Source organism: Biomphalaria glabrata, chromosome 4 (genome assembly GCF_947242115.1).
Source record: "Biomphalaria glabrata chromosome 4, xgBioGlab47.1, whole genome shotgun sequence".
Taxonomy (NCBI): Eukaryota; Metazoa; Mollusca; class Gastropoda; family Planorbidae; genus Biomphalaria; species Biomphalaria glabrata.
The window spans coordinates 37,191,015-37,210,069 of record NC_074714.1 but is presented as its reverse complement, the minus strand read 5'-3'; the positions used below and the strand labels follow the sequence as shown (position 1 = coordinate 37,210,069).

The 19,055-nt window shown below is 35.9% G+C and overlaps 1 protein-coding gene across 1 annotated transcript in view; it reads left to right on the top strand.

The window, feature by feature from the left end:
- The first annotated feature begins 978 nt into the window (after positions 1 to 978).
- Positions 979 to 19,055, top strand: part of LOC106070996 (calcium/calmodulin-dependent protein kinase type 1-like) — a 52,751-nt gene continuing 34,674 nt past the window's right edge. The window contains exons 1-3 of the mRNA XM_056027861.1: positions 979 to 1,313; positions 15,094 to 15,228; positions 18,030 to 18,104. Coding sequence (XP_055883836.1) covers positions 1,219 to 1,313; positions 15,094 to 15,228; positions 18,030 to 18,104 — 305 coding nt within the window. The 5' untranslated portion in view covers positions 979 to 1,218. The remainder of the gene's footprint in view (positions 1,314 to 15,093; positions 15,229 to 18,029; positions 18,105 to 19,055) is intronic.

The window sequence follows — 19,055 nt, the reverse complement described above, 5'->3', positions numbered from 1 at the left end:
AAGTCACTGGTTTTCCTGGCTAGCTCAGGCAACCCATTCCATGCTCTAATAGCACTAGGGAAGAAGGAGCACTTGTACAAATTTGTCCTAGCATATGGGACGAGGAATGTGCCTTTATCTTTGTGTCTTTCAGAGTATTTTATTAAATTTTGTTTTTGTATTTGAAGATTATGGTTCAGTGTTTTATGTATTATTGCTACTTTACTTTTGAGCCTTCTGTCCTGAAGGCTTTCTAAATTTAGTGATTTTACTAAAGGTGTTACTCTAGTCAAATGTGAATATTCGTTTGTTATGAATCGCACTGCTCTATTTTGTGTCTGTTCTAGTTTCTTAATGTTTTCTTGAGTTGAGGGGTCCCAAACAGAGGATGCATATTCTATTATTGGCCTAACCAAGGTTAAATAACATTTTAGTTTTATGTTCTTATTTGATTTATAGAAATTTCTTTTAATAAATCCTAATGCTTTGTTTGATTATTTTGTAGTTTCATCAATATGTGGATTCCATGACAGTTTTTCATTTATTATAACACCTAGGTATTTTGCGTTTTTATAGTCTGTGTTACTGGTTTGCCATGAATAAGATAAGTGGAATTAATTTGTTTTAGTTTTTGCTCCAATTTGATTCCCATTTCTGTAATTCATCTAATTCTCTTTGTAAAATATCTGTGTCTTGTGTTGTTTTTATTGTTCTATATATTATACAATCGTAAAAATCGTACAGTGGATGTTGGTTTTGCTTACAATAATAAATAGATTCATATTAGACACGTTTTATTCCAGATTTTATTCAATATTCAAGTGTTTTTTGCTTGCATATTAAAAATTGTTGTGATTGTTTTCTTGAAGCTAACAAAATGAATCATAAATATAGATCTCTCTCTATAATATAATATAGTGTGTATTTCTGATTCTACTGTTATATTGAAAGGGAAATCTTATGATTACGTATGCAAAATACGGTAGCGCCCTCTACAAAATCACGTGACTCTTGTGTTATGGCTGAGATTACTAGAGTTAGTTTACACTTAACGAAGCACAGTGCTGTATGTGAGCGAGGGAGTACTACACGAAGCTAATGAAAATAAAGGCCGTGTCACGTCTACGCCTTACGAAGTAGCGGGATACTCAGTACTGATTTTTTCGAATCTTTAATTTTGTTGACTGCTCATGGTTTCTAGACTAACTGCTTGGATTAACACGTTCTTCTCATTTTAACATGCCGCTCTTCGGCAAGAAAAACAGTGATAATGATAAAAAATTAAAAGAGACTGATATACGACGGAAGTATGAGTTCAAAGATACTTTAGGAACGTAAGTAGCCCGTTTTCTAGATCTATTGTCGGTTTTTATATATAGTTCTATACTATTTTCTATTACAGTCAGTCAGTGAGTGACTTCTAGACCTAGAGACAGAGTGTAGACTGTAGAGTGTAGTGTAGACCTTCAGTCAGGGGTCTACTCTAGGACTAGGAAGACTTCCATTTTCCATAAGAGCCTATAACTAAAAGGGCAAGGGTGATAAGGGGTCTGCTATCAGCTATTCTATAATTAGTGTAATGTAAGTGAACTTACAAATCATCAAATGAGATGGGGGGGGGGGGTCTATGAGTATGATATTATATAATGTAATACAAACAGGAGTGTGATCGTGGTGGGGGGGGGAAGGGTCTGAGATACTGTGAGTAGTGTAGATCAGAGATCTAAATCATAGTAGATTCTAGGACTTTTCCATTTGGGGTCCTGGGGGGGCTTGACCTCTTTGGGGGCCCCTGCATTTTGCATAATATTTAATTTTAATGTAAAAAACACTCATGTGGGGACCCAGGGGGATTTTCAAATTCTCCCCCTCCTCCCCCACCCTAGCTACGCCACTGAAATACACATATCAACATGTATCACATTAAGATATAGATCACAAATAATATTTAGATTTAGAATTTCAGATCTATCTAGAAATATAGGATTTGTGGTTTACAACCTAATTTGTATTTTAAAAGTTAAGTATAAAGTAATCCTTTGCTTTTATATTGTAAATTGTAATCCCGTCAGGGCCGGCCTTATGAATTGGGGGTCCCAATTTAATGGATGCTTGCGAGGTCCTCTTCTAATTTTTTTTTACAAAAAAAAAAACAAACTATTACTATTAATTAGATCATTAGAATAACATTTAATAGGTGCCAGTGGGTTAATTAAAGTTGTGTCTTTTGTGCGCTACACTAAATATTTTAGACCTTTAAGTCCTACATCTTTAAAAGCCTGTGACAAGAGCAGTAACGTGACTGATGGTGATATGCTTTATTACGTAAATTGCGGGGCCCTATTTCTGGAGCAATCAGCTTACTAAGGCTCTGAATCCTGTTATTGGAATGAAGAATTTTTTTAATTTAAATTTAATGTTTTGAAAGAAAAAGTTTAATTTTGTCTAGAGTCAAGAGGTTACTAACATAAAACATGGTTGTATCTAAAATATAAAAATAAATGTAGACAGTAAATGTATACAGTGTTGATTATTTAAAATTTGGCAACAATCCTTATTCTTTCCTGTTTCAGCAAGCAATTGTCAATTGAGATGACCATATGTGTGCTTTTGTTCAACAAAATTTTACGTAATATTTTATTGAATCGGCTTAGCCTTAGTAAAGACAACTTACACGGCTTAGTCTCAGCTAGATCTAGTCTAGATCTAGATTCTATCCTCTTCTAGATTTACTAGATCTAGTGATGACTTTTAAAATCTAGATCATCTAGACTGTAGAGATCAAATCTATCTAGATTGTCTAGATCTAGAATATTTCAATTTTCATATCTATTCTAGATCTAGACCTATTGGAGTACACAGGTACTAGGCTCTAGATCTATTTATTTATTTCTGGTACAATGAATTTATAGTTTAAATTGTTCTTGCCTACCAATGATGAGACAGGCTTTCCAATCACACAAATATACATGTTTTAGATCTTTATATTATATTAAATCTTTAAATAGCATCTAGACTTATAGTTAGAAAAAAACAACAACCTCCCTCTCAAAAAAAGTTTTTCTCTTGAACTGAATCTAAATATTTTTGAAGTGATTCATCCTTTTTCTTTTTTTAAATCAAATTTCATGAAGCCAAAAATAGCCTTAGGGCACAATTGGACTTAAGTAGGTCATATTAGACTCCTCATACCTTATCTGGCAATAATTATACATTTAAAACACCGTTTGAAATGTTTTTGGTAAACAGAAAAAATTGAAAATAATATTTGCTTGAAGTCACTGGCAGACATGAGTGATTAACATACAAAGTGTTTGCTGCTATTGATTTTGTGTTAGAGACAGCTCTTTTTGTTCTATGTTTTCTATTTTTATCTAACAAAAAGAAAAAAACAAATTTTCAACATTTACAAAATGTAAGAATTTGTTATGTGAACTATGCTGTGAAAATTTTTTTTTGTCTTTAATGTGGAATGGTCTGATTGTGAAGTTGTCTTTTTTTCACCCCAGAAGGTGTGTGATTGTTATTAGATTGTGGCCATCAGGTGTGGTGTAATATACATATTTAATAAACATTTTAACACCTGGCCAATTGTTAATATTATTGGCAAAGCGTTTAATACTGAGTATTGTTTTAGCCCTAACCTTTAAAGGTACATTTGATGTGTATACATTGTTTTGTCATCATGCTCCATTGAATACCCTTGTCATGAGATATCAAAGTCTGTGACTAGGTTTCTCGCTTGGGAAGCCACACTATTGGAAGGTTGGTTGTGTAAATATCATGTCTGGTTTATATATGTCTTATGCTTGGTATCTCTATCATACATTATATGCTTGATTTTGTATGTTGCCTGTAATTCTCCAGAAACATTTTTTTCTATTCAAATGTGGATTAAAATGGGGTGTTGGGGGTGGGTCTCGGAAATGTTGAATTTCATATAAATATTTAAAATTGTATTCAGTTTGGTAGCAAATTGCTATTCACATTGCTGAGAACATTCTGGATTTTATAAGACTATTGTTTATGATTTAATGTAACATTTGTTTTCAGATCTCTAACATGCGAGGTTGGTATTTTATTGAAACTAATAGTGCTCAATAAAACTCAAATCCTTATTACGTGGCATTCATTTTGATTAGAAATCCCTTGCCTGGTATATTAATTGTGGGGATGGTATTGTAAATTTTTAAATAGTACTTTTATATTTTTATTCAAAGCATCTATCAACTCACTCTGGGTGGAATCTTGTACATGTTAGTTCTCTCACTTTCCAGTCTCGATCAAGTTAAAACCTTGCACAATTATTCTAATTATTTAATAGATTAGGCATGATTAATTTTTTTATATATAGAAAATATAAGGCTTAGGTAAATAAACATTGTGTTGAGAAATTGTTTTATTAGTATTCAAATAGCTCAGTGGCTAGTACATAGGTTTTCCATCAAGGAAGCTCAAGACTTCTCCCAGATAACCCCCTTTTCCCCCTCCCTTTCCAAACTGGTCCAAAAGTGATTGCTATAAGCATGAAAGTGCTTAACGAAAATAACATTTCCAATCGTTAGTCTCTTAAAAATTAATGACATAATTGTAGTTACCTTCTATAGAGCTCTAGGAAAACGTTTTGCTTTCAAAGGTTTTTACTAAACAAGAATGACTATACAGTTTAAACAATACCGTAGACACACACACACTCACTCGCACAACTGACCTAGACTTTAAAGGGAAACTCCGATGGTTTTTCAAATTTGAGTTATCGGTATTGACATATTTAAATTCTAAGTAAAAAGTTGTAATAGTAAACTTTTTACCATTTTTTATTTAAATGCTTAGAAACATTTATATTTAATAATTAAGACAGTAAATTCTTGACATCTCCAAAAAACAGGGTTCTTTGATATTTTGTTTTTAGGTTAGCCATACGTCACTTCCCTCAACAATACTGAAAAGGAAACTAGATTTGACCAATCGTATCGCTTCATTCTTACAGCAGCTGTTATGCTTAGTAACGACCTAGTCATGCGCTATGGTACAGTTATATATAGATAGATAGATTTAAAAGCATTAGGACAACCAACTCGAGAAAAAAAGTACATTTTCGTCTAAGCCCCTCCCTGTCCCAAGAAGTAAAAAGATCGCAGGTCTGACTGATTCGAACCAACTGGTCAGTGTAAGGCTAGTCTAGACGACGTGTAGTCAGTCATGACAAGACATCCAAGTGATAGTGTTTGTTGAGTGGTCAGGCGAGAAGATACACCCTGCCGTGGTTAGTCAAGCATGTAAATCTCCTTTAACACGCATTTTTTTCTTTGCTTACAAGATCTAGTTAACTGCTTAGACGAAGATATATTTCTTTTACAAGAATGTAAACGTTACTGTAATGGTTTTCCGTTATACAGTAAGTCAATAGATTAAATTAACAGGCATGTGTGACGTCAAATAGAAACCCGGTGAAAGTCTGACCGTTTTGGATGCGCAGGAAAAATACGTCAGAAAAATATCAATTACTAAGTTATTATTGCAAATAAAAACAAAATAAAAATATATTCATTATCTGTAGATCAAAACACATATAAAAAATTGTCAAAACCATCGGAGTTTCCCTTTAATCCAGTTTGGCACACCAGCACAGAACAGTACATAACACACAACAAAAAAAAATTGATATAATTTAACTCAATATAAGCTTTGTTTAGAGGAAAAAAATATTTTTAAAAATTTTATTTTTATTGTTCAGTGTTTAAAATTGTCTTAAAGTTTCCAACTAAAATGAAATTTCGTAAAAGAAGCAACTTGACAGGTCCAATGACCAGTCCTAAGTCTTCAGCATTTTGAGCTATAATTCTTTGCTTTATGTCACGGTCTCAAGCATCTAGTAAATACCAACATAACAACGCCCCCACCTTTTGTTGTAAGTACATTATTCAGGCTTGAACTTTGACACACCTTGTTGATTCACTTCCGGGTAATGCTTAGTAAAGGATTGGTTGAAAAATACACTTTAGACTTAAGATTAATGAATGTTTGGCCTAACCTTTCACATCGAGGTCTTAACCATTTTTTAAAAATTTGTTTTCATATGTAACTAAAATTACATGTTGCTGTCTGTCGTCTGCTATACATTTGTTAGAAATTGCAACCGAATGCATTTAATTCAGATATGGCAAGTTTTTAAAATAAAAAACAAACTGTTTTAACCTACATTTGCTAACTATTCCACAATATTTAAGTCAAGTTCCCCTTTCAGACCGTGTGGTCTATATTTATAATATTACAATATTTACAAATACAAAATAAATAAATTATAAATACTGAGAAAAATGTGAATTAATTTCCCTACTAGCATGAAAGCTCCAATGACCTTTTTACGTCCATTGGTTGAAGATTGACCTGGAAACGTAGAAGAGGGTGTGGCTAAAGAACAATAACTTATTTTGCATCATTATGTCAAGGGCAGACAATATTATAAAGAAAAAAAAAAGGTTTTGATCGATTTTCTCCGTTCAAGACACCTGGAGTTTAATTTTTCCCGTGAACTAAATGTTTCATTCAAAAGATCTAGTGGTTTATTAATAGCAAATGTTTTAATTAATGTTTGTTGATTATAACAGTTACGTTGAACTAGACCTATCTCATAGACATAAGCTATGTTATAAAGGTAATGTATTATACATTTGTAGATGCACACTCCATATTCATAATTTCATATTTATCCTCTCTCTCTCTCTCTCTCTTTTCACGTGAATTAAAAAAAAAAGGTTTCTTTAAAAATATTTATCAGCAAATATAAAACTGTCGATTTCGGGGTAGGGTGGATGTGAATCCTGCTGCTTTATCCGCCACCAGGTAGCCTCCTTTGGGCATGGGGAATGTTTTCCTTGTTTTTACTATAATCTTATGGCTAATGTTTGAACAGTAAAGGCTACACGACACTTAGTATCCATTAAATTCCACATCCATTGCTGTTTTCTTAGAGGGGGGAAAAAGTGCATCACAGTGTCTCTTTTGAATGACCAACATTTTGCTTTCTCTTCAAATCTGTCTCAAAATGTCTACAATTCTATTGAACCAATTGAAAAACAAAATATCAAACTAAAATAAAAAGCAACAACAACGCCGTAGAATAAATAAAACAAACAAACAAACGAGAAGTGTGTGGATGTATTGATTTTTGATTCTGACGCCAGAACCCCATCACCATCACTCGTTATAATCTTCCACTTTGTATCCACATTTGTTTTTGTTGTTTCCTTCCCCAGTCTTGTGTACATTCTCTCTGACTTGTTCACTGGATCAATTACTGAAACGAAACTATTCACGGCATCAATACAATTGAACGAAGATGTGGACCAATAGTTAGATATTTAGGCATCGAGTATGATTCTAGTGTGTCTCCACTAGAGAGAGACCAGAACCAGTTCGACCATGGATCTACTCCCTATCCCACGTCTAATTTTTGTATCGAGTGTCCAAGAACTCTTGGAATGTTTGTATAAGGGATTGGTCAAGAGTGAGGGAGACACGACATGGCCTAAATTATGCTGATGTGCCTAAAATCAAATCAGTGAGGGAGGTGAGTGTAGTGGGCTGCCTTACACTCAAGATGATATTAAGTAGGTGGAAAAAACTTCTTTTGCTGTATGTCTATTTTGAGATGCCTGTTCTCCTCGTTGTATTCCTTTTAACGATTCAACTCGTTGACCAGAAGCTGGTTTGGAACAAAAGAAGACAAACCTGGTCTCTGGGTGGGAATACTGACATGGGCGGAGTACATCACATAGTATTCACGTTTTCTTGTCAGACTATGTGGCAAGTTGTTAAAAGGTCACTTTTTTGTGTGTATCTAGCATATTGATCAAGCTGGTAGCAAGTACTTATTACTGCTGGTTGGGGGCCCTAAAATGTCGTGGTTGTGGTTTTATTAGAAATCAACATTTCTATTTCGAATAATTTATTACTTTACTTTTTAGCGACCCCCAAAAGGGGAAAGACGCTATTAGTTTTGTGTGGAATGTCCGCCCGTCCGTCCCGTTTAGATCTCGTAAACTAGAAAAGATATTGAAAATCTGACACCATAATATTTTAGACCATTCAAAGTTTTGATGCAACGGCTACTTGTTTTTTCTGAAAGCGAAAAATCTAATTTTTTAAAATCACTTATGCAAGCAGTTTTTTTCATAAAAATACACCACTTTTACAACTATTCACTATTAATAGTAACAAACACGGGAGGCTCTTTAAAAAGGGGAGATGTACATATATCATATTTTTAACATTTATACAAATGGTTTTATATTTTTTTTTTACAAAATTTTTTTATTACATTTGTATTGCTAAGTTATTGTAAGTTCTGTCATACTTACTACTACATTTACACACACACAAAAGTTTTCTTTTTTTTTTAAACAAAAAATCTGTTTAGTATGCATTTAAGTTGAACATAATTTAAAACAACAATTAAAAAATTAGTAGTTTTTTCATATTATCGCGTGAACTATAACACGTTAACAATATCTATATGGATATAGTACACTTAACTATTTTTTTTTAAATAGTACTCTTACGGAAATGTTTTTTTTCTTGAGGATTTGTATAAGAGATTGACCCTTTTGAAAATAATTAAATCAATTAGATATTCATTATAAGACATGATTTAGTCCAGGTTCACATCTAACTTCACATTCACTTTCACATATCCTTTGGTCTGCTGGATTGCTGGGGCACAACACAATATGTCAACCTTCCTTCTCCATTCTTCTCTGTCATTTGTCTTTGATAGAATTTCATTCTGATGTTCTTTCTGAAAATATTGAAACCTGCCCTTTTACCTGCCTGGGTGGACCGCTTCGGGGGCCGATTTTGAGTTTGTGTTTTCACACAAACTGTCTTTGTAGCCTCGTTGAATATAAAGTGTCTCCAATGGTGCGCCTAATCTCTAATGCCTAATGACTGCAATTCATGATACCGAAGGTTAAGGGATGAATATACTTTCCCAACAAAAGATGCTCTCTCCTTTCATCGTGGGTTACGGTTTAAAACTCGGAGGAGAACTAGTCTGGAAACATAGACATGTCTTATACAGTATTTACATTTATATTACACAGTCCACGCTATCACCTGTTTTGTTTGGTTGTCTAGTTAGCGCAACAACATAAAATATGTTTCTTGTAAATGTCAGCTGTGGTTATTACCCAGACTCCCCGATCGACCGAAAGTGATTGATGTTGTAATCGCAACAGCCTAATCTTATTTTCCTTCCTAGACGTTTGAATCTAGAGATTTGATTAACCAAGAAAACATGTCAAATCAAAGACAATTTTCAATTCTGTAAACGTGAGCAGGTCGAAGTTAAACATCTTATTGGCCCCCATCTGTGCCTCCCAAAGTTGCCCTATTTAAAAATTTGAATAGTTTTCATTTTGTGTTTTTAATTAATGATATTATATTTTATTTGCAAATGTTTAAATATGTTTCAAATTAACTTAAAATCTAATCTCTTAAAGCACATCTTTGAATGTTTAAGAACAATTAAGTAGCAGGTGTTTTGAATAAGAAAAAGAAAAGTGGATTAGAACTGGCCAACATGTATCTGATTTGTTCAGACTAGCTATCTGGTATCTGATTGGTTAATACTGGCTAACTGGTATCTGATAGGTTAGGACTAGCTAACAGATATCTGATAAGTTAGGACTAGCCAATAGGTTTGGTTAGGACTAGACAATGGTACTTGTGAATTAAATGCATATTATCATCAGGGTAAAGAATACGTGTAAATATATTTAAACAAATTCTTGTAATTTAGTGAGTTCATATGGATTTATATTTAAAATGTTTTTTTTTTAATTCATTTCCCACTATTAGCTTAAACTTCATGGGGGGAAAGGTAGAAGTGGGTGGTCAGAACATGGGGGAAAAGTAGATGTTGGTGGTCAGAACATGGGGGAAAGGTAGATGTTGGTGGTCAGAACATGAGGGGAAAAATAGATTTTGGTGGTCAGAACATGGGGGGAAAAAGATGTTGGTGGTCAGAACATGGGGGGGAAAAAAGATGTTGGTGGTCAGAACATGGGGGGAAACGAATCATTTATTTTATACAAAACTTTTGCAAATAGTGGTATTGCGGTTGATAAAGCACCGCGCTTACGTGAATGTCACTGTTTCCATCCCCATACAGGCAATTTTTCTTTATTTTTCACTAACCAATAAAATATAAATGTTCAGTTTACTGTCTTTCGTATTTCAACTTAATGTAGACACTTAATTCACAGGCCTTCCCACCCAGCAACAAACTATCACTAAACAACCTTTTGTTTTTCATGATGCACATCACGAGGCCACCTATGGAGTGTCTATAAGAAGTATATAAGAAAAAAAAAACAACAAAAAATTGAACCTTTCTGTAATTAGAAATGAAATTATTTTTTTTACGCAAATAAAATGAGCGTGGACTATTTTGATAAGAGATTCAATCAAATATTGATCTATCATTGATCATAGGAAATTATTTCATAAAAATTGCAGTATAGCCAAGAGACGTACGTCTGCTCTTTTTTTGGTGTGGATTCGAATCCTGCTTCTTCCTAATTTTTGTTTTAAAAACCCAAACTAGACTGGACTGAGCGAAAGACAGTTCAATTGAAATGTGTCAATCCTATAAACACTTGAACGGGCAGTGTGAAACATGTACTATCTGTAGGAGATAACCTAATACATAAAACACATAGCTCTGTGTGTGTGCACATTGAAGTATGTATGCCAATTTTCTATGCCCTGTTCAAACTGAATAATAGGCAATAGAAGCGATGACTGATGGTTGGCTTTTGAAATCTAAATTTTTCTTATGTACCTGACATGTTGCCCTTCTGGCCAACACCTGGATTTCTCAGTGTAGTTTCTTACTTTGTAGACACATGAATCCAAAGTGTGCGCTGTAGGTGAAAGAAATCTACACTCCTTGGAGGACTTTTTTTTCTCTCTCGGTAGATTTGTGGACTACGATGCAATGTCTTTACTGGTTGATGACTTTTTAAACTTTCTCTCTCCGTCATGTGCAACTTTTTTTGGTCTTTGGGGCCACATTTTTCACATGTATTGCATGATCTCGACAAATGGTCCAAAAGAAGTGAGCCTTTTCAGCATCCTCTGTGGGCAGAAGTGGGGTCGGTTATACGCTTCGGACTGTGAGTTGGGCTGCACTGTTCTGAATATTTAACCTGGCTTGAACTCGAAGAAGTGTGTCTTTGCTTTGACACACTAAAAAATCGTGACTAGATGTTTAGATTTAGTGGACCGTGTCGAGCGCTTTAGCACTAATGTGAATATATATTTAGAAGTCAATGGCTTTCTTTCTTGCCCTGGACTTTTTCTCCATTTAGTGGAGCTATCGCCCCTCTCCCCCTTTTTAATTGACCCGGTTACCTTGCCTTCTGTAAGATGCTGATTGCACGATCCTGGCTTTCAATGTAATGAAATGGTGTAAGAACACGCTATGTGCGCTGCAAGCCCAAGGAAATAGAAATACTTTTTTTTCCTAGTTACCATGACCTTCCAGTCACGAGATACAGATGACCCCCCCCCCCCCCCAATAGCTCGCTTCCATTCTTGTAATGATGAGTAAACTATTTTTCAAGATAACATTTCCCTGCTGTCATGGTCATGTTACTGACCTCTGTGAACTAGCTGAGTTCTAGAACTAGAAGAGCATAATCTATTATGTGTATGTAATTTTTAAAACATATAAACACAAATCAGGCCAAAAATTAACCAATTAGTTAATTTATTATTGGTAATTAATTATTATTTTTTTATATCTAATTTAGGGAAATAAGTGCTACTTAATGAGAGTTGTGGATGTATATATGGATTTAATTCCCTTATTACATTTTGTCACGTTTGTTCTCCCACTTCCCATTCTTTGATCATGTTGAAATTTCGCATAATTATTCATAGTCGATGACAATACACGAATCAAGAAAAAAATTAAGCCCATTAGTTTATCAATTAGTATTAATTATTTTTTTTTCACATAGTAGAAAGGGAGCTAAACCCTGACATCTTGAGATAAATTCCAGTAATTAGCGTTTCTTTCCCTTAGATGAACTTTTTTAGAAATTGTAATATTTTTTTTTTCTTCTGTTGCTTGTCTTATACTAAAATCATTTGCTACAATGAAATTGTGTGGTGAATACATCTCTGCATTGTCATTAGTTAAATCCGACGACTCAAATGACAAAGAACTCGGGGGAATCTTTGTCTAGGTGGAAAGAACAAAGTTCGTTCTTATGAAATAAAACCGTTTAATTCATCAAGTAGAAAGCATGAAAATATTAAATACACCAACTGTATACACAGTATAAATTAATTTCAATAATAAATTCACAGAAATAAATTTAACATGAAGCTTGAAAATTATTAACGGCACCGCTAGTACTGCTCTAAAACCTCTCTAAAATAAAGGAAGGAACGGGAATCTTCTATTGGAAAGATATTCTTATTTATAACTCTTATGGCTATTCTTAGTTGTATTAGATAATATGGATGTTTCTTGAAATGTAAACATATTGTTTATGCACTTAAAACACCATTGATATTGACTGTTATCTTAACGTGAAACATTCATTGAAAGGATTGTAAAAGTGAATCGGTGTCTAGAAAAAGCTTTTTAAATTGCTTACCTCCACTGAGTTATTGTTGCGCGTATGTAAGGAACTAACTATAGAACAAGAACAACATAAACAATACTTTAAAACAACAACAACAACAACAAAGCTTAGTTGAAGTGTAATTCTATCATTGTGTAGTTTAATTTGTCATAGATCTAGGCCAACAACAATACATCTGTGCGACTAGAAATATTTGTACCAATTGTTTTTGTTTAGCGCTATTTCATGCGTTTAGCTTTCTCACTACGCTATCATCCTAGCACTTATCTGGATCGGTTGGAGGTTGGGGGGGGGGGGGAAGAAGAAAGGGAAATCTGGGTAAATGTTTACCGTAATAGCTTTTTAAAAGCATTCATAAAAAAAAAAAAAAAAAAGGGAACGACCTGAAGTCGAACTCATGGCTCAAGACTCTTAAGGCCGACATACTAACCACTTGTTCTAGTGAGGTGCTTATGAAAACAGAAGATTATATATATATATATATATTTATTGTTTCAAACTTACTTTAAAGCGGTGATCTATAAAGGGGAATAATTCAGCTTATACAATCACTTCAGTCAAGTACAATTTCTTTTCCTTGTTCGAGATACCAAACAAAATAGTTAATTACCAATAGTTAAATTAACTAATTGGTTGTTTTTTTTTAAATGGATTCTTCTGTTGTCGTTAAAGAAATAATTGTGCGAAATTTCAGCTTGATCCGAGATTGGGTATCGGAGAAATAACATGTTCAAATCTTTTGCCAGACAGACAGAGTGAGTAGATAGAAGCTTTATTGAACTTTTCTATGAACTAACTTCTTTGATCATCTCAAAGAAATGGGTCTTCCTATTTTTTTTTCAAATATATATATATATAATATATGGTCATTAGCTTTGGTCGGAACGATGTCGCTCACTCTTCAGTTTCCCCCTCTTCACATAACATTTGTATCCAAAGGAGCTGTTAATACAGTACGGGATCAGGGTGTAGAGCTGTGTGCTGAAAGCTGCCTAAGGGTCGCCGGCTCCTGAATTTTCATCAGGGTTGACTCTCGAAGCATTTACCATGTTCGGATATAGCTTCAAGGCAGCAGATGTTTGAATTGTTACTTCTCCTTGGTGGGTACCCAGCCAAGGCTAACGAGATTTTCCTCTCCGAAGCTTACTAGTTTAGGCGCCAGTTACTCACCTTTGCGTCTTTTGTTTAAAATATAGTGAAAACAGTTTCGTTTGAGCTCTAAGTGAAGGCCAGGAGTTGGGCTGGTTTTCAGTGGCTGAGACGCATGCCATTGGAAGCATTTTATAGGGAGTAGAGTGCTTTTATCCATTACCACTTCCGGTAATAACAACCTTATCCATGTATATGTAACGCTGGTAGCGTCCTGTTACCCATCCATTATCTGCTTTTATTTTGGTGCTTCGTCAAAGTCGACTGTTTCTCTTCTACTCCTGGTTCTAATACTGGGCCTGGGAGTCATCAGCATTTGACTTCATTGATAGATCATTTGTGTCTGCTATGTGTTAGTGTCTATAATGTGGGCAATACTAAAGGTACATTGGACTACAGTGGAAACCTTTAAAGAAGGTAAGCAAAGTGAAAGACTAAGTACTTGATATGTGCAAGACAACTGTGCACTCTATGTATTTAGGCATCTATGTTTGCTACTGGGTTTCAGATGCATTGTTCTTAAAGTTCTCTAACTAACGGCTTAACAGCCTCGTGTCGTAATTAAAAACATGTTCTGTAACTGTAATGAAATAGGATCACATGTGTCTCCCCATTACTTAGCACACACGTCGAGTGTTTCAAACTACGAACATGTTTACAAAATACACCCATTTTGTTTTCAATGTGACTTCATCGCCAGGAAGAAACATTCAATTTTGATGAGTGGCTACGCACTTTAACAGATTCAGTTCAGTCGGTTCGATAGTCTTAAACGTTAGACTGGCTACTTACCGCGACTGCTTCTGTCATCCCATTTCACGCTACGTCATATTAGTCGTTTTCAAATTACAATGTGCTCCCTTTTTTTCTGTTTTGAATAATAAACAACTTGCTACACAAGTACAAATCAAGGGAATCGTTTATTTGTTTAGGAAATCATACGAGCTCTCATTGTTTCATTCGGAAATCTATTTTGATAAGCAAACATTTTGGATAGCAGCGCAGTCCAGTAACTATTGTTTGCTGTCCGAGATCTGACTTCAGAATATAGACTGACCATTGTGCTCTGGCTTATAATGCTGAGATAAGTGAGAGATTGTGATATTCACTTGACTTTTTAGTGCAACTGTGGGGGCTATTGAAAGGTTAAAAGCGCAAGTGGGGAAAATGGCCTTCTATAACGACTAGTCTCGCTTTGAGTGAGTCAGTCCAAATATCTTTAAGTCAAACAGTCCCACCTGTTTCATTGCATTTCTGCTTAGATGTCCAACTCTAATGTCGTTTCTAATGTTTGTCTCTTCAGAGGTGCTTTCTCCGAGGTGGTTTTAGCTGAGAACAAGTCAGAGCGCGGGAAATACAATGCCGTGAAGTGTATCAACAGAAGAGGGCTGCGAGGCAAGGAGGAAGCCCTTGAGAATGAGATCTCGGTCTTACGGAGGTAACACGTCCTTGTCTTGTCTTGTATCCAATTCACTGCCAGGAACTGTTTAGTTTCTACTGTGTCTTGTCTGTGTCGCTCTACGTTTGTTGTCTGTGTTACTGTGTGTCTGTTGTCTGTGTCGCTGTACGTTTGTTGTCTGTGTTACTGCGTGTCTGTTGTCTGTGTTACTGTGTGTCTGTTGTCTGTGTTACTGTGTGTCTGTGTGTCTGTTGAATGTGTCGCTGTACGTTTGTTGTCTGTGTTACTGTGTGTCTGTTGTCTGTGTTACTGTGTCTCTGTTATCTGTGTCGCTGTACGTTTGTTGTCTGTGTCACTGTGTGTCTGTTGTCTGTGTCACTGTGTGTCTGTTGTATGTGTTACTGTGTCTCTGTTGTCTGTGTCGCTGTACGTTTGTTGTCTGTGTTACTTTGTGTCTGTTGCCTGTGTTACTGTGTGTCTGTTGTCTGTGTTACTGTGTGTCTGTTGTCTGTGTTACTGTGTGTCTGTTGTCTGTGTTACTGTGTCTCTGTTGTCTGTGTCGCTGTACGTTTGTTGTCTGTGTTACTGTGTGTCTGGTGTCTGTTGTCTGTGTTACTGTGTCTGTTGTCTGTGTTACTGTGTGTTTGTTGTCTGTGTTACTGTGTGTCTGTTGTCTGTGTCACTGTTTGTTTGTTGTCTGTGTTACTGTGTGTTTGTTGTCTGTGTCGCTGTACGTTTTTTGTCTGTGTTGCTGTGTGTCTGTTGTCTGTGTTACTGCGTGTTTGTTGTCTGTGTTACTGCGTGTTTCTTGTCTGTGTCGCTGTGCGTTTGTTGTCTGTGTTACTGTGTGTCTGTTGCCTGTGTTACTGTGTGTCTGTTGTCTGTGTTACTGTGTGTTTGTTGTCTGTGTCGCTGTACGTTTTTTGTCTGTGTTGCTGTGTGTCTGTTGTCTGTGTTACTGCGTGTTTGTTGTCTGTGTTACTGCGTGTTTGTTGTCTGTGTTACTGCGTGTTTCTTGTCTGTGTCGCTGTGCGTTTGTTGTCTGTGTTACTGTGTGTCTGTTGTCTGTGTTACTGTGTGTCTGTTGTCTGGGTCGCTGTACGTTTGTTGTCTGTGTTACTGTGAGTCTGTTGTCTGTGTTACTGTATGTCTGTTGTTATCTGTGTTACTGTATGTCTGTTGTTATCTGTGTTACTGTGTGTCTGTTGTCTGTGTCGCTGTGTTACTGTGTGTCTGTTGAATGTGTCGCTGTACGTTTGTTGTCTGTGTTACTGTGTTTCTGTTGTCTGTGTTACTGCGTGTTTGTCGTCTTTGTTACTGCTTGTTTGTCGTATGTGTGACTGCGTGTTTGTTGTCTGTGTTACTGCATGTTTGTTGTCTGTCTTATTGCTTGTTTATCGTATGTGTTACTGTGTGTCTATTGTCTGTGTTACTTCATGTTTGTTGTCTGTCTTATTGCTTGTTTATCGTATGTGTTGTTGTCTGTGTTACTGTGTTTCTGTTGTCTGTGTTACTGCGTGTTTGTCGTCTTTGTTACTGCTTGTTTGTCGTATGTGTGACTGCGTGTTTGTTGTCTGTGTTACTGCATGTTTATTGTCTGTCTTATTGCTTGTTTATCGTATGTGTTACTGTGTGTCTATTGTCTGTGTTACTGCATGTTTGTTGTCTGTCTTATTGCTTGTTTATCGTATGTGTTACTGTGTGCCTGTTGTCTGTGTTACTGTGTGTCTGTTGTTTGTGTCGCTGTACGTTTGTTGTCTGTGTTACTGTGTGTCTGTTGTCTGTGTTACTTTGTGTCTGTTGTATCTGTTACTGCGTGTCTGTTGTCTGTGTTACTGTGTGTCTGTTGTCTGTGTTACTGTGTCTGTTGTCTGTGTTACTGTGTGTCTGTTGTCTGTGTTACTGTGTTTCTGTTGTCTGTGTTAGTGCGTGTTTGTTGTCTGTGTTACTGTGTGTCTGTTGTCTGTGTTACTGCGTGTTTATCGTCTTTGTTACTGCTTGTTTGTCGTATGTGTTACTGCATGTTTGTTGTCTGTCTTATTGCTTGTTTATCGTATGTGTTACTGTGTGTCTGTTGTCTGTGTTACTGCGTCTTTTTTGTATGTGTTACTGCGTGTTTTTTGTCTGTGTTTTTGCGTGTTTTTGTCTGTGTTATTGTGTGTTTTTTGTCTGTGTTATTGCGTGTTTTTGTCTGCGTTATTGCGTGTTTGTTGTCTGTGTTACTGCGTGTTTTTTGTCTGTGTTACTGCGTGTTTCTTGTCGGTGTTACTGTGTGTTTGTTGTCTGTGTTACTGCGTGTTTGTTGTCTGTGTTATTGCGTGTTTTTTGTCTGTGTTACTGCGTGTTTTTTTGTCTGTGTTACTGCGTGTTTCTTGTCTGGGTTACTGCGTGTTTGTTGTCTGTGTTACTGCGTGTTTCTTGTCTGGGTTACTGCGTGTTTGTTGTCTGTGTTACTGTGTGTTTGTTGTCTGTGTTACTGCGTGTTTTTTGTCTGTGTTACTGCGTGTTTTTTGTCTGGGTTACTGCGTGTTTGTTGTCTGTGTTACTGTGTGTTTGTTGTCTGGGTTACTGCGTGTTTGTTGTCTTTGTCGCTGTGCGTTTGTTTGTGTTTCTGTGCGTTAGTGGAGATAGTAACAAAACTCCGTGTGTTATGGGTAAATATAGTGGTACCGAACTTTGCATTCTTATATTTTGGCATCATTTATTTGTTTGAGATCTCATACGAGACTTCATTGTGTCATGTAGCATATAATGTTTTGATGCTAACCTTTTAATGCTGTCTAGGCGTTGAACATTTTAATGTTGTCTTAAACCCTCTTTCACTTTTATTTACCCTCTAGATTGAACCATCCGAACATAGTTCGACTTGTGGATGTATTTGAGGATAAAACACACGTTTACCTGGTCATGGAGCTGTAAGTACTAAATACCAAGCTAGTTATCCTATAATGAGGAACTTTCTCTCTCTCTCTAAACTTAAGTCTTGGCTCTATCTCAATTGGAAGTGCTTAATTTGTAGACATTCTACTCAACCCTAATGGATGCATGCAATTTGTTTGGACGAATAATAACTCTAACCAACGAACCTCTCCTAATTCTTCGGCCTTAGAAACGAGCTTTACTTTCCCCTTGGTCATTTGAATGACCAAGAAAAAAACATATCTGAGAATTGGCTAGTTACCATTGATTTAAAGTGTACATATCTTACCCTATGTCTGTAGAGTCTTTAGCAGCGCTTCAGTCATGACTTTCACGGTGTAATGAATGCTACACAAATATAGCTTGTGGTCGAGGTTCTTGCTGTGCCGCCTAAAACTAATATTGTAGTTGGCGTCCAGCGTTATTGTTGACTGAACCAAGGGAGCGAATACATCATCGAGTTGATACACCCGCTTGGTTATGCTTCTTGCATGAGATTTTAAAATGGGATCACCACGCGGGATGACATGTGGCGGGAAAACAGAAACATTGAACCCAAGAAATAAGCCGAAGCCTTGTTCTTTTATCAGCAATAACATGATGGAGAGCTGACTGTTTTGGGGGGGGGGGGGGACTAGACATGTTTCGAATGTCAAGAACGGAAATAAGGTTACTTCCGCGGAAATAAGGTTACTTCCGCGTAAGGAAATTTGTATTTTATTTTTTGTTGGCCTGGGGAGGGGGGGGGGGCTAGCATTTTTTTGTATACTAGATATTCCATTTTATTTTTGGTTTCTAGATTCATTAGACATTTTTATTATGTCCTAACACTCTTCAGTTACAATATCAGGTGACCGAGCCTCGCTCGGATGAATAATTTGTTAAGGAAGGATATATACCCGAAGTCATTTTGAGAATATTTTTGTACCAGGTGGCCGAACCTCGCT